Source organism: Ixodes scapularis, unplaced genomic scaffold (assembly GCF_016920785.2).
Source record: "Ixodes scapularis isolate PalLabHiFi unplaced genomic scaffold, ASM1692078v2 PGA_scaffold1__304_contigs__length_218370807, whole genome shotgun sequence".
In the NCBI taxonomy this organism is placed as follows: Eukaryota; Metazoa; Arthropoda; class Arachnida; order Ixodida; family Ixodidae; genus Ixodes; species Ixodes scapularis.
The window spans coordinates 51,193,031-51,206,645 of record NW_024609846.1 but is presented as its reverse complement, the minus strand read 5'-3'; the positions used below and the strand labels follow the sequence as shown (position 1 = coordinate 51,206,645).

General features: G+C 51.9%; 1 protein-coding gene across 1 annotated transcript in view; it reads right to left on the bottom strand.

Moving 5' to 3' along the window:
* LOC8038594 (GAS2-like protein pickled eggs) overlaps positions 1 to 11,164 on the bottom strand; it is a 484,840-nt gene extending 473,676 nt beyond the window's left edge. Inside the window, exon 1 of the mRNA XM_042290727.1 lies at positions 10,407 to 11,164. Coding sequence (XP_042146661.1) covers positions 10,407 to 10,994 — 588 coding nt within the window. The 5' untranslated portion in view covers positions 10,995 to 11,164. The remainder of the gene's footprint in view (positions 1 to 10,406) is intronic.
* Between the last annotated feature and the right edge of the window lie 2,451 nt (positions 11,165 to 13,615).

Below are 13,615 nucleotides of genomic sequence, written 5' to 3'. Positions count from 1 at the left end.
GACTTTTCGGGAGAGGCCCTGTAACGCTGTTGTTGCCACTTCGGAGTGCATGCGATCGCCTATGAAACTGGAGACCACCTCCGGGCCCCTTTTTCCTGAATCACCTCTTTTCCATGATTTGAAGCCGCCTCGGTGGCTTTGAGGCAAAGCGCCGGCCTACAAATACCCAGGTGGCGGGTTGGAACTTGGAACCCCGGCCGAGGTGCCCGCAGTCTGACGGAGGCTTAAGGCGGAGAAGTCGCCGTGTAACCGAGCTCTCGGTTGCATGTCAGAAGGTCGCCAGGTGGTCGAAATTAATTCCCAGTCCTCTGCTGGGACTTGCCAGATGCCGCTTGTTAATTTGGCACGTAAAAAAACGCCGAATTTGACTTATCTTATTTGAAAAGACCGAATGATTGCGAAAAAGTGACGCTGCTTACATGCACGGGGCGAGAATATGATAACCTTCAACGTTGACTCATCCATATCCAGTAAACGTGACGTCTGCCTTTATGGCCTTTTTTTATCAGTGTAACCGACGTCCACAGTGTGTGACCTTAGTACCTGGGAGATAATATCCAAACTCCCGCTTTCCAGCCGAACGTTATCACAAATGATTTGTACGCTCACAAGGGCCTGATTAAAGTATAAAAGTCTGCCCGGTATTGCGAGCGGCGTGTGCTATCGCGGCAATAATAGGGACTTTTAGCAAACTGTTGCCATGCTCCGCGCACCGCACTACCGGAGCCTTTGAAGCATGCTTTTAAAAGGCTCCGGTAGTGCGGTACGCGGAGCACGGACACGGTTTGCTATAGGTCCCTATTGACTCACGTGTATGTGGGACGGTCTTTTAATAGACATTTTAAACAATAAAAGAAAGCGGAGATCAATTAGGGTGCATTCGATGGACGCAGGGACTCCTCTCCGGTTTAGAGTGAGGCGATTGATTTCCTTCTAGCCCTTTCCCACGCGTTGACCGACACCGCCGTAGTTCGCCCAGTCATATATTGCCGTTGCCGAATCGACATCCAAAACGTTCTCTCGAAAATAGGACAAAGCAAAATTAAGCTTGGCCTATCATTCGCCATGGAAGAAACATGGCCAGCATGTTTGTCTTGATTCAAATTGAGTGAGGTATACTCGGATAATGATCGAGTTTTTCTATAGTTTCACGTAATTAATCCTATTTCGTGTAACTGACTGTTAGGCTCGGGCAGGAGACAACATGTCAGTCAGCTCTCTACCCTCCACGGCATGAACTCGGAAGTTTACAGGTCACGCCGTGGAGTCAAAACAAACGACTATGACAAACCGCTACGCAATGTTATAACTTATAAGTTATAGTAAAAAAAAAAAAAAACTGGAGTGTCCGTTTTTCCCGCAGATATAACTAAACGCGAGGAAAGATGACAAGCCTCCGACCAGTCGTTACGTCACAGTAGGAACTTTCGGCCTTCAAGTGCGTTTCACTCGCCTGGGCAGCGCGTGCAATTGCGAGCTTGCGAGGTGCATTCCCCCACACTGACACCAGTCGTGACGTCTCTTTCTGACCTTTTTGAAAATAGCCAAAGTGCGCGTGCATAGCTTTGATAAGCGCTGAAGATACGCGAGGGCGGAGGTTCCGAAAACTCCAAATATGACATCACGCCCCGGGAAGGAGGGACTTCAGCGGTACTTCGAAAATGGTTTTCTGCAGCCTCCGTGCATCAAATAGAAAAGAAGAAAAACATAATCTCGATATTCGTGATCCTGGAGGCCAAGTGAAGACGATTTAAGTGATTTTCCTCAAATACTGAACTGATTCAGTTTAAGCCGTTCGTAATTAGCTTACACATTCGTGATTAGCTTACTTTTTTTTCTTTTTTTTACAAAGAGAGTTTCTTAACAATGTTTTCTTACGTATAGACCAAGCCGTGGCCCCGATGCTACGCCAGTAAGGTGGCGCTGCTGTCGGTCCGGCGCATGCACAAACACATCACCTCTGGCAAATTTGCTTTCTGCACATGCGCTGTGCCCACACCTGACGTGGGCAAACGAGGGCTTCTTTACAAACAGCGCGTTGGCCTTATACATACACGATCTCTTAAGCACGTAAACGTTTCGTGTCTTCCAATGAGCGTGACGCAATTTCTTATCCGCACGCCGCAGCAGAAATCGGCGGTCATTAGGGAGTTTTCGTAGATCGTTTTCGCCGTCCCGCAAGGCCCTCCGCAACCCGCTACGATAGCGGGAACTCCACAGTCAAGGCTATCGGCGCGCAGGCGCAGTAGCAACTTCTTCGTTGCGGAACGCTTAGCGGAGGGGGCAACGCGGTCTACGAAAACTCCCTATTCTTCGCATCTCCCGCGACCGTGTACGAGAGCAATCTGCACGATCGGAAGCGTGCAGACCGGACACACGGACTACATATACGCTAAACAGCCGCCCGAACGAAGATTGATACGTTGACTTCTCCGGGAGCTGTAAATCTCCCGCGGGGGCCCTCTGTCGTCCCCCGCGCCGCCATTGTCCAGGTGCCTCGAGGAACAACGCTGGTCGTAAAGAAAAAAAAAAAAGAAAAGAAAAAAGTTGCCTCATTGTTTTACAGCGGCGTCGGCGTGCTCGTCGTGTCTTGTTCGGGGTCGGCGATCTCGGATCGCTATTCTCTTCTCCCCTTTTGTTCGAGACGCCGATCGCCGCCCCGCCACTTCCCCTTCGAGACCGTGGAATAAAAAATAGAACTTCAGCGCAGGACACACGGCGGAGCGCCATACGTATATGCGTGCGAACGAGGAAGACCGTGCATAATCAATACGCGACACGAGCTGTGTACGACTGGGAATGGTACAGAACTGTCGATTGGAAGACGAACGAAGCATTGTTACTTGGTCACCTGCAGATGTTGCTAAGTTCGGAGGAAGCGAGCGGACCGCTTTCAACCTCATAATAAAATTTTCGGGTCTTTGACTCTTCTTTTCTTTTTTTTTTTTTACATTGATTAAGCCTGACGCACAGCTGTTCTCTTCCGCTCGTTTATGTATGGATTGTATTCACGTGCGACCATAGTCCTGTCTTTGCTGTTTACTGTAGTAAAGTGGTTAGTTGGGCGAGTTGGTAATGATTGAACATGGTTAAAATTGCGCACAAATAGAAAGGTACAGAGAAGAGGAAAGAGAGAAGAGACAAGCGCAAACTCACAACTCGATGTATTGAAGGAAGAAAAAAGAACAGCCCTCGGTATCAGCTCGAGCCGAGGCCACACTCGCACGGGGGCACCCGAGCACGCGGAGGACACACACTGTTAACCACACTCGAACGACTGTAGAAAGGCTATTTCCTTGTCGGTTAAAGCCACAGAAGGATGGCTGACACAACGCTCGCCTAAGCGAGCGTTGTGTCAGCCATCCTTCTATAAGGTGCATTTTGCATCTTATAGAGTATCTATAAGGTGCATTTTGCATCACCAAGATTGCAGTTCTTTTTACAACATAGGTATGACCCGTTATTGGCATACGCCGTGAACACCACACTCAAATATCGCGTCCAGGGAGTACCACCTGTAGAAACGTGACTACAGAGTGTCTATGGATTGACGACTTCCAAATGCAGACGTATGAACAACATTATGGACTCTCGTACGTTGTCTACGCCATCCTGCCATGCTCTCCGGATCAGACTGTCCGAGAGCCAGAGCTCTGCAGACAAGGCTAGCGACACCGCGCATGCGCGGTAGCGGCGTCTTCGATGTGGGGAGTGTGGCGGGACAACGAAGTCGATCTACAAGAAGTCCATACTAAACTTGTTAGTGAGCGCGTTGGTAATACTACTTCGGCTTTCTTCACCGACAAATTATCAAATTCTGGAAATATGTCGCATAAATTAAACACTGCGGGGGCGAGTATAGCGTTGGCGAGTTGTCAGAAACAAAAGTGGAAATTCATTTCCCAAGTTTGGTCCTTTGTCCAAATCGCCCAAAGAGGTTCCACGCTTCACGACACCACTTTAGAGAAAGCACCGGGACCAACGGGAGCGCCCGCACCTGCGCTTCGAGCCGACCACACGGAGGCTAAAAGCCGCCTCAGGTGTCGAGTTACTACGACGTCATCCATCAAGGAGTTGTCACGCGAGTTCCCCTCTTTTGCTCCCTCACCCGGGCGGGCGCTCGGCGTTGGCCCGGCAGATTGTCACTTTTCTTTTTCCGAGAAGGCACTTGAATCAGTGCCCTATCGGGACCGGACACAAAGAGTGCGAGACACTGCGTGCTGCGCGCCCGTTCGACCGGGAGTATCTTTGAAAGTATATACGAACAGCCAACGGACGGAAGAGCGTTTTCGCTGCCCGCTGAGAGTACGAGGAGGGGAGGAGAAAAAAACTGGTTTTGCAGAGACGTTACTTTCCCGTCTTCATTCACCTTAGGCCAAGCACGTGAGAAACGGATTAAAGGGTAGGGGGAGAGGAGGGAGGGGACTGGAAAGCCATTAAGGTGGATATCTGGCAGGGCTGGGGCGGCTGATGAGGAAGCGAATGCTCTATAACATGCTGTGGTTCAAGGTCGAAATTAAGTCGTTGGCTGGAGTATTTGGAAGCTTAGAAGTGCGGCTTCTAGAGCCGCCAGTATAGATGCTAAATTTACTCAGTTCAGTAGAGATGATAACCATGCTCACCGCTACAACTTTTACCTCTTCCCAAAAAAGCGGGAGAGAAATTTGTGTGCACCATGTGTAGAGGATAAAGCTCTGCCTGCTTCCGCTTTCCGACTGATCTCACTAATCGTTCCAATCAAGAGTGAAGCCGCCGCCATAATTGCGGTCCAAAAGAGGCAGGTGACAGTGCAAGAGACAGCTCGTGCCCTGGTCCCGCAGGCAGCCAGCGGAGTTTTCGCGCGTGCAGGAGGACTACAGTTCCTACCGTGGCGACGGCAGTAGTGTAACGAAACTGGCCGGTGACATCAGTCGGGTCAAATTTATGTTGGGTGAAAAACAGCATCACTGCGTCTGAGTTAACTCGTTGCGCCGGTGGTCAGGGCAAACTTTCACGCATCGCCTGCGGCCGCAGGGGCTCGAAAACCTGGGTTCGACGTAATTACATGAATTGCAAAAAAAAAAAAAAGGAAGGAAAAAAAGTAAATTATTGAAAAGAAACGACAATCACAAAAAGCACACGCCGAAACGTGGAGAGCAAAACGAGACTGACTCGCAAGCATCCAGATCCGATCAACGCCCCCATTAGCGCCGCCACAGCGTCCGGAAACTCAAGCCTTGGATTGGTGCCACGGACCGAGAAACGTCGAGGACGCGCACGAGATCACCCCAGGAAAAAGTGAAAGCAGCCGCGAGCGCGAGAGCAGCCACAGTGACCCGGAAAATGAGAGCCGCGGACTGACAGGCAGCGGGGACGCCCGCAGCGTGAGTCAAAGCCGCCTGTCGGTCAGCGACGCACAAGAGAGCAGCAGCAGCGAGGGCCGCCACGCTCCTCGCGTCAGCCGCTCGCCGAGAGCCTCGATTTAACGGAGGGAGCAACTCAAACCGTGGAGACGGTTCGTCATTTTGATGCCGGACGCTTCTGCGCCGATCGGTCGCAAGTTCGCCCGCGTCGCGTTGTCAGGTGGTGAGCAGAAAATACGGAGACACTCGCAGACGATCTACGCTACACACCACGTGACCCCCCGACGGAGCAGTTGGAAGCACTCCGTAGTCTGGGCACACTAGCCGCTCGCTGCTTCTCCCGAATCGTGCGAAGGCGAAGCCGACCCCGCCTTGACCTCTCTCCCCCATCGGAGAGGCGCCTCGAGACAGAGCTTCGCGCTGATTGTGGCCGCGGCGGCAGAAGGCGGCGAATCTTTAATTTGTACCGTGACGCCATTCCGCCGCGCCGTCATAATATTTCTTTTGGGGTTACGCTCTGCCGCGCGCCCATCTCGTGTCTCTCCGGAGGAGCTTCGGAAGACGACGAGACGAGGTTTTTTTTCGACCGGAGTCGGTCATGCTGCGGCCCCTGCACGTCATACGGAGCGTGCGAGTCAGCGGCCTTGTGTCTTCGGTACTGCGAGGCTTAGCGAGGCATATATACTCGTGATGTTCCCGTAGCATTGGCGACGAGAGGAGCGGAGGGCGCGTGTGGACTTTCAATCGGAGCTCAAGCACGCGGTCCAGTACCTTAGACTGCACAGCCGCAGAAAGTTACTTGTTCACGGGTACAGTCCATTGGCGACGTGCGCGGCCAAAAAGCATCGCTGTGGTCGACCTTCCGCGATTGGCCAAACGTTCACTATTAACTATGACAGGAACCGCAAGAGGGAGCCACCGAAACATCTGATCCACAACGGTACAGGGAGGTAGTGGTGTGACAGAACGGGGTAGAGTAGCACGAAGGAGTGACGGCTGCTTTTGGAGGAAGCAGTGTTCGGTGGAGGGAAGAGTCATACACCAAAACAACGATATTTTAAACAAGGGGTATTCATTCCCGCTAACGAACATCCTAAGGTACCGTCTGCGACAGTACGAAATAGCTGGCCCAGTTCAGTACTGGGCGAAATGGGTAAAATCCTGTAGGGGCTACCCTTGGCACGCAAAGTTATGAAACAGACTGCCATATTGCGACTATGGAAAATGTGGTGGTTGATTCCAACCTTATTTTTGACAGCTTGGCGTACCCATGTGGGTCCCCCGCGTGGCGTTTGTGCGGCAACGACCGGTACGCCGCTGGGCCAGCTTATATTGCCGCACTCTGAATACATCGATTTAATCGAGATGGATGCCTGCGATCAAAAGTTTATTTGAATCTGTCACAATTAATTTTCAAGACTTAGACTATTTTTAACAGTAACCTAAAGTGCCCGTATCGCGTGTTCGCCTTTTTGAAGGAAACAAAAGGAAATGCTGCATAAAACAAAAATTAAATAAATAAATAAATAAAACGGAACAGTTATTAAGTAATATGGCATACACTATTAGCTAACGGCAAAATAGCTAACGGCCAGAATTTCTGATTAAAAGCAAGCATTACACATGAATTGAACTAATAAATGTCCACGAGCAGTGAGCACGAAATTTAGATAATAAGATAAACAAGGGTTACCTTTCGAACTTGACACAATATATACTATACTTACATGTTAGATGATAAACGCGTCCTCTCCCTGTGAGATACATATCTGATATTTTCCACTGACCGATGACACGTGAGTTAAGGTATTTCAGTGCTGTATTCCTGGGCAACTGCCGATTAATCGATTACGCGCAAATTTAACTAAACGGGACGATTCAGTAGCTTTTAATAAGTCAACAAAATTTTAAGTTGATATCCGCAATAGATCAGAAAATCGAACGATATTCGATCTCCGGCACAGAGGAATTTGTTCCTACAGTTACAACCAGGGCCGTACCCAGAAAAAAAGTTCGGGGGGGGGGGGGGGGGGGGGGGAATTTTCGGGGACAACGGCGGCCATTTTGAAAGTGTCTATCGTCTTATTTTCGCCTATGAATCATGTGCATCGGTGGCATATAATGGAGAGTTACAGCAAACCGGAGAACCGGTCCCGGTTTGGTACCCGGTAGCCGACCGGTGCCACTGCGCGTGCGCAGAGGTGGAGATTAAAATCGGCTGGCTGCAAGTGCACCGACCAGGGCCGTACCCAGAAAAAAATTTCGGGGGGGGGGGGGGGGGGGGGGGGTCAGAACCCCCTAACCCCCCCCCCCCCCCCCCTGGTTACGGCCGTGGTTACAACAACCTTTGTAGCTAAATTACCCCTCCCCCCTTGGTTTTTCTTTCTTTTTTGTGCCAAATTAAAAGAGAGAAAAAACGAGGATGGGACGAAAGTAAAGAGTTTGCACATGTAACAGACACCAGACATGCAGCTCGGTTCGGCTGGTGCACAGAAAGCGGCACTGGTGCTTTTTGTGCACCGACCGGACGGCCAAATGAAAACACTTATATCGTTCATACGCGGCGTCCTATCCTCAAAACTGTCCACTGAAACTGGAGATACAACCACCGTTGCTTGTACCCCCGACCCAATGTATAGTAAACGCCGCACAACACGACGCCCGAAGGGGCGAGGTCCATACGCAAGCCGCCGACCGCCAATCGATCGTGACCCGCAGCGGCAACCGTCTGCGCGGCGCGACGCAAGCACCGCTCCAAGGCCCCGCCGACATTTCCGCCGTGTTGCAGCTCTCTGTGCCGCAAGACGACTGCAGCAGAGAGCCACGAATGCCCCAGGATGCCGCACGTATAGGATCCGCGACTGCACGCCGGGCTACAGTAGAAGCCTATTTTACATACCACAGAGGCCGGAGGCGCACGAAACAAAAGCGAAAAGGTATTCCTCAGCCCGGGAAGTGACAACCTGTTGATCGAGTTTCTCTCTGGCCAAGGACGTACGCGTCGAGAGATCGGTGCGCTTTTCGCCTTTCCTTCGACGGCAGATTGCGTGTGTGACGAATGAACCAATGGCACGCAATTAGCCGCTAATTGTCACGATATGGTTGTGTATTTTTATACGAGATTGGATCACGGTGATAGGTTGTGCCGCTAGCTGATAGGCCCTCGAATAATTCACTTTCAATTATCGAGAGCATGCTAAACACCCGAGGTGTCACAAAGTATTCGTTGCACCCAGCGAGCTATAACCACATTTTTCTGTTTCTCAATAAGCCTTCGTACGCGAAACCTAGTTCAACTATGGTGTCTTTACTCAATGGATTCCTTCGTTTTTGGCGCAGACGCCAGACAACATTCTCGACACGCGCTGTTTACCGCCCAGCTGTCTCGTAGTTTGCGGTGTTTCTACACCAGCCGCGTCGGAGCTTGTCTTGTTGCTACACGCGAACATAACGAGGTAATGACGCCTGTCTCGCTCGATTATCGCCTCTACCGTAAACTAATGCCCCATAATATGCGGAACTAACCACAGAAGGATATTCACCAGAGAAGACGAGCAGATTGAGAAATCAAAATAATCATCGATGATGAAAACCGAGTGACAAAAATCGCACAAGAGGAGGTTACGCACATTACGGCAGACAGACACGGGAGCCAAAAAGAAGCAAGAAGCGTGCGCGTACACGCGGAACGCCCGACAGCCGGAAGCAATTTGCGCAGCCTTGAGTGGATACCTATATCGCCCAGCGCGCGCGCGCTCAGCCGTTTGCCAAAGCGCGCGGGATCGGCAGGCGAAATCCGCGTCCATGCCAGCTACCGTTCGGCCCGCGCCATGGCAAAACACCATCGTGGGCGTTGCTCCAATCTCGATGATAGAGAAGCGTAGAAACGAGCTGTTGCTATCTCTAGGCTGAGTTTAGGAAGACGGCCAGGTTTCGGAGGCAGTCGAGGGTTTCAGCGCCAACGCGGTGAGATAAGCCGCGGCTGCCGTTTTTCTTCCTTCCTGTATGCAAACGCGCACACGCCGCGTGGGAGTACTCAAAGCTGACGTCGAGCGCGTTCGTTTTCCAAATTGCAGATAGCTATATAGATATAGGTATACGACGTCGTTTCTGTTTTATGGAAGGAACACAACTGACGTACGTCGACGTTACGGAAGCGTTTGGAATAGAGTCACAAAAGCCTTTGTTTGTTCTGGCTGCTTCGCGCGCCGACGTGTGTGAGTCAGGGCACCCTACAGGAAAACGGAGACTCCTGCTTGCACGCGCCGGGAATTCTGAAAATGTCGGGGCTGCGACCGGCGGCGATGCTTCACTGAGAATTTATACATCACACGATTTGGCGAATGTACATAAATGATCTATAGTTTCGACTCGTACAAAAAGCGAACCGTAAATAAGACAATTAGGCGATCCTTCAAATGCGTACTCGTACAAAAGAGATATTTGTATATGTAGTTAGATATAAGCAAAATAGTTGTTGGACGGACTGTTTTGGCCCTCGATTAATCATCTCGCGAACGTTCATGTACTAGTTTTAATTAAATTAAGGTAACAACTTAAACAATTTAGTTTTGTGAAAATAATTTGCTTATAAAATATAGATGAGAAGGATATGCTGCACCAGTAAAAAAAAATCTCACGTGTAACAATAGTAAAAAAAAAAAAAAAATGCAGGCGCATGGACAACGTTAACTGAACGTACAACAATACTGATTCAAACGCTTCATGAAGTAAGTGCAGAAAGAAAACGTGTCATCATTTCATGTAAACAACTTCCGCAATTAGCATAAACGCTTTCAATAACGCAGCCCAACCAAAGACAGTAAAGAAGCAATCTCTGTCACGTCCTTCGGGTTTGTACACTTCTTGCCACAGGTTTATAAAAAAAATAGGATATGTAGATCTAATACCAGACCCATTTTATAGAAGCTGTTGGCGGCGAACTGGGAGCGAACGCGCAGAACGGACGACCGAATGAATGGGCCGTCCGGCAAGCGGGCAGCCCCAAGGAGCGCGCGTGCAGTGCGGAGAAGCCCGCCGGCGCGGAGCGGGCGGCCGACTCACCCTTTCGTGCAGAGACCGGAGGTCGTTGGTGATGATCTGCGGTCGCGGCTGGGGGTCTTCGTCCGAGTCGCATCCTTCGAGTTCGGCGTCGATCTCCTGTTCGAACTGCACCAGCATGGGCGCGAGCATGCCCAGCCGCGCTCCCCGGCGCGCCACTTCCAGCAAACACAGGATGAAGCTACGCTCGTTCTTGCGCATCACCAGGTCCTCCGTCTCGAAGAGGAGGCACTCCTTGATGCTGAGCGCCCGGCAGAAGGCGATGAAGTTGGACACGTTGTCCCGCGCCAGGAAGGTTCCCCGCTGCACCTCGGCCCGGTACACCACGTCCCTGTCGGGCAGCGAGAGCGACGCGAGCCTCCCGTCCGACCGGGCTATCTCGAGCACTTTGTTGGCGTGTCGGCAGAGCAGCACCCCGTCGTCCAGGGAGTCGAGGAAACCTTCGGCCGTCAGCTTGAGCCCGTACAGCGTGTTGAGCCACTCGGCCAGGTCCTCCTTCATCGCCCACAGGTATTCCTCGCTGGACTTGAACGGCCGGAGCGGCCGAATCTCGAGCCGGACGGCCCCCAGCTCGTACGCCGTCGAGCACATGTTGGGCTTCTCAGTAAGGCACTGCGCGGGGACGAGGCGAAGGCGTTGCTCCACCACGGCGGTTTCCTTACATCGCCGCTCGTCCGTCAGGCCGTCCGACGCGTGTGGCAGCCGTTCGGCTTTTCACTCTCATCGCGCTCGAGCATCCCGACTGCGGCGGCCGGTCACATGGGGCGGGCCGGGCGCGGCGAGGAAAAGAAAAAAGCGCCGCTAGCGCCATCTCTGGGCGCCCCGCGTAGGCGCGCTCCGCTGCGACAGTCTGTCGCCCGGGGCAGGGTCGCGCGGCGGAGAGCGCGGCAGGTGCGAATCCGTCCGTCGCGAAAGCAAACAGGCGGCGGCAAGGGGTTCTTTCGTCGTGGTCGTCCGCTCTCGGGGGGCTCGTGTGGGCGCGTGAAATATTGAGGCCGAGGACGCGTTTTCGGGGAATGCCGGTCAAGTGTGCGTGCGTGAGTGTGTGCTCCGACTTTTGTCTTTGGTGTGGACGGACCGGCGCGTTTAAAAGGAAACGGCCGTGAAAGGTCGCGCGGCTTTATTTGACTCGCCATTAAAGAAAAAAGAAAAAAAACATCTTGCCCCGTTTGCGGGCCCCGTCGTTGGTGGGACGCCCACTTGTGCTCGAAGAGAGGTACACTCAAGGGCCGAAACGTGGCGGCGGAGGTGACGAGCGCGCGTCGTTCCTTTCCGCCGAACACCACGCTTTGAGTACTAGGCAATCTCAGCCGTATCAGCACCACGTCTCCTCGACTTGAACTAGACGCTCGGGCCGCAAACGAGACCGCCGTAAAACGCGATCTACAATGCTTCCTTCTCTCTCTCTGGATATCGCAGGCGAGGCCGAGCATTTATTGACTTGACCGCGGTCTCAAGTTGTGCGCGGCGCGGCACTCGAATTCCTCGTATCCCGGCCGTGCATCTGTCACAGGGGTGGAGCGGACCGACCGAACGACTGTTTCGTCATTTGTCTGAAGGGTCGCAATTACGCGTATAAGCGGCGGAGAGAACTCCGAAATTACAGGGCGTAGTCGCTGTCCCCACCTAACCTTTAGAGACTTCATAAATACCGGCGGTTTAGAAGGCGCGATAACTTGCACCGCGGACCAACGCTCCCTCATTCCAAACACAAGCGGCGTGACACGGAACATGTTTGTTGTTTCTTTCTTTTGCAGACGAGAGCAAGCGAGCAACGTTCGTGACCGTCGATGCATCATGCCAGTCGTTTCACGCGGGTCAACCGAGGCTCCCACGCGTACGTTATTTCTCGATTCGCCCCGTGGGGTCAGAACGTTTCGAGATTTCACACTTGACACTCAGATGCGCAGATACTATGCGTCCGCGCGCACGACGATGACGTTGTTCTCGAAGCCGCTTTGGCGTGCGAGGACAACCGCTTGTGAGTGACTCACACGCCTCCCGCGTTGTCGTATAGACTGCGTTTCCGAGGTTAACGCATATCGCAGTATTAAAAGGAAGAAAAGTTATCAAAGGGGAAGGAAAGCGTTTCATAAGGAGTTGAGCAGAAATTCGCTGTGAGGCCGCGCGTGCTTCGGAGCGGTTGGTTCTCTCCGTTTCTGGGTCGTTGTGGGTGAGGATCGATGCGGTGACTTCGTGCCTGGGTGGCGGTGACCCTGACGCGGATCACGCCGGTCGCGCCGGCGACGAAGTTTAAACGCACACGTGTGAAAAATTTGCGACGAGGACTGGAAAGTTTGTCTCGCGTTAACCCAACAAAGGAGTGACGGCGCTTGCGCTCGGCTCACTCAGTTTGTTGGTTTTTTTTTTCTCTCATTTTCACGAGCGGTTTTATGTCGCGAGGTGAAGATAGAAAATGGAATGCCCGCTGAAAGTGTGGGTAGCAAGCCGCAGCAGTCCAAGGTTTTCTTTTTTTTTTTTTAAATTAATGTCCATGCTCCGACGTGTCCTTTCGGTTTCCACCAACGTCAAATTTAAAAACGTTTCAACGCACGGCGGCGTCCCGTTGTGACACACTTTTAAGTTTCATTTTGAGGGTCGCAATACGTGGAGGTTTCATCTTAAACAATCCAAAGAAAGTTTTGTTCTGGGCAAATCATCCCTTACACGTCAAGCAACATGACGAATACTCTACTCTTCAGTACCACCATGGCGTGGTGCCCGTTGACGAGCTCGACTGAAGATTTTAATCCCATTCCCTTTCTTTTCCTCTCAAAGCGTCACAAGGAACCTCAGCTTCCACCTCGATTCTTGACACAAGTTTTCGCGTTTTCTGCGAGTGTTCGCCTTTATTGGGTCCCTCGATAAAATTCACGCTTCTCGTCCCTACACGAATTGTTGCAAAAACGTGCGAGATATTGTCACGAGCGGGAACTGGCTCAGTCACTGATCTCTATGGCAATTGCTGGGTCGCGCCTCTTCGCTCCCCAAATGCGGCCACCGTCGGCCATCTTACGACGTTGGCTCTAGCGTTGTCAAGCCTAGATAGTTACCATGGTTACCATTTGTAGGTCAAGTGACAAATGAGGTAAAGGTCACGTGACAACGACCTTGACAGCGCTTCAGCGGGTGTCGTAAGATGTCCGACGGGTGGCCGCAATCGCGCAATAGGTTCGAAGCGGGGAAGCGCGATTCAGCAATTTTCATAGCGA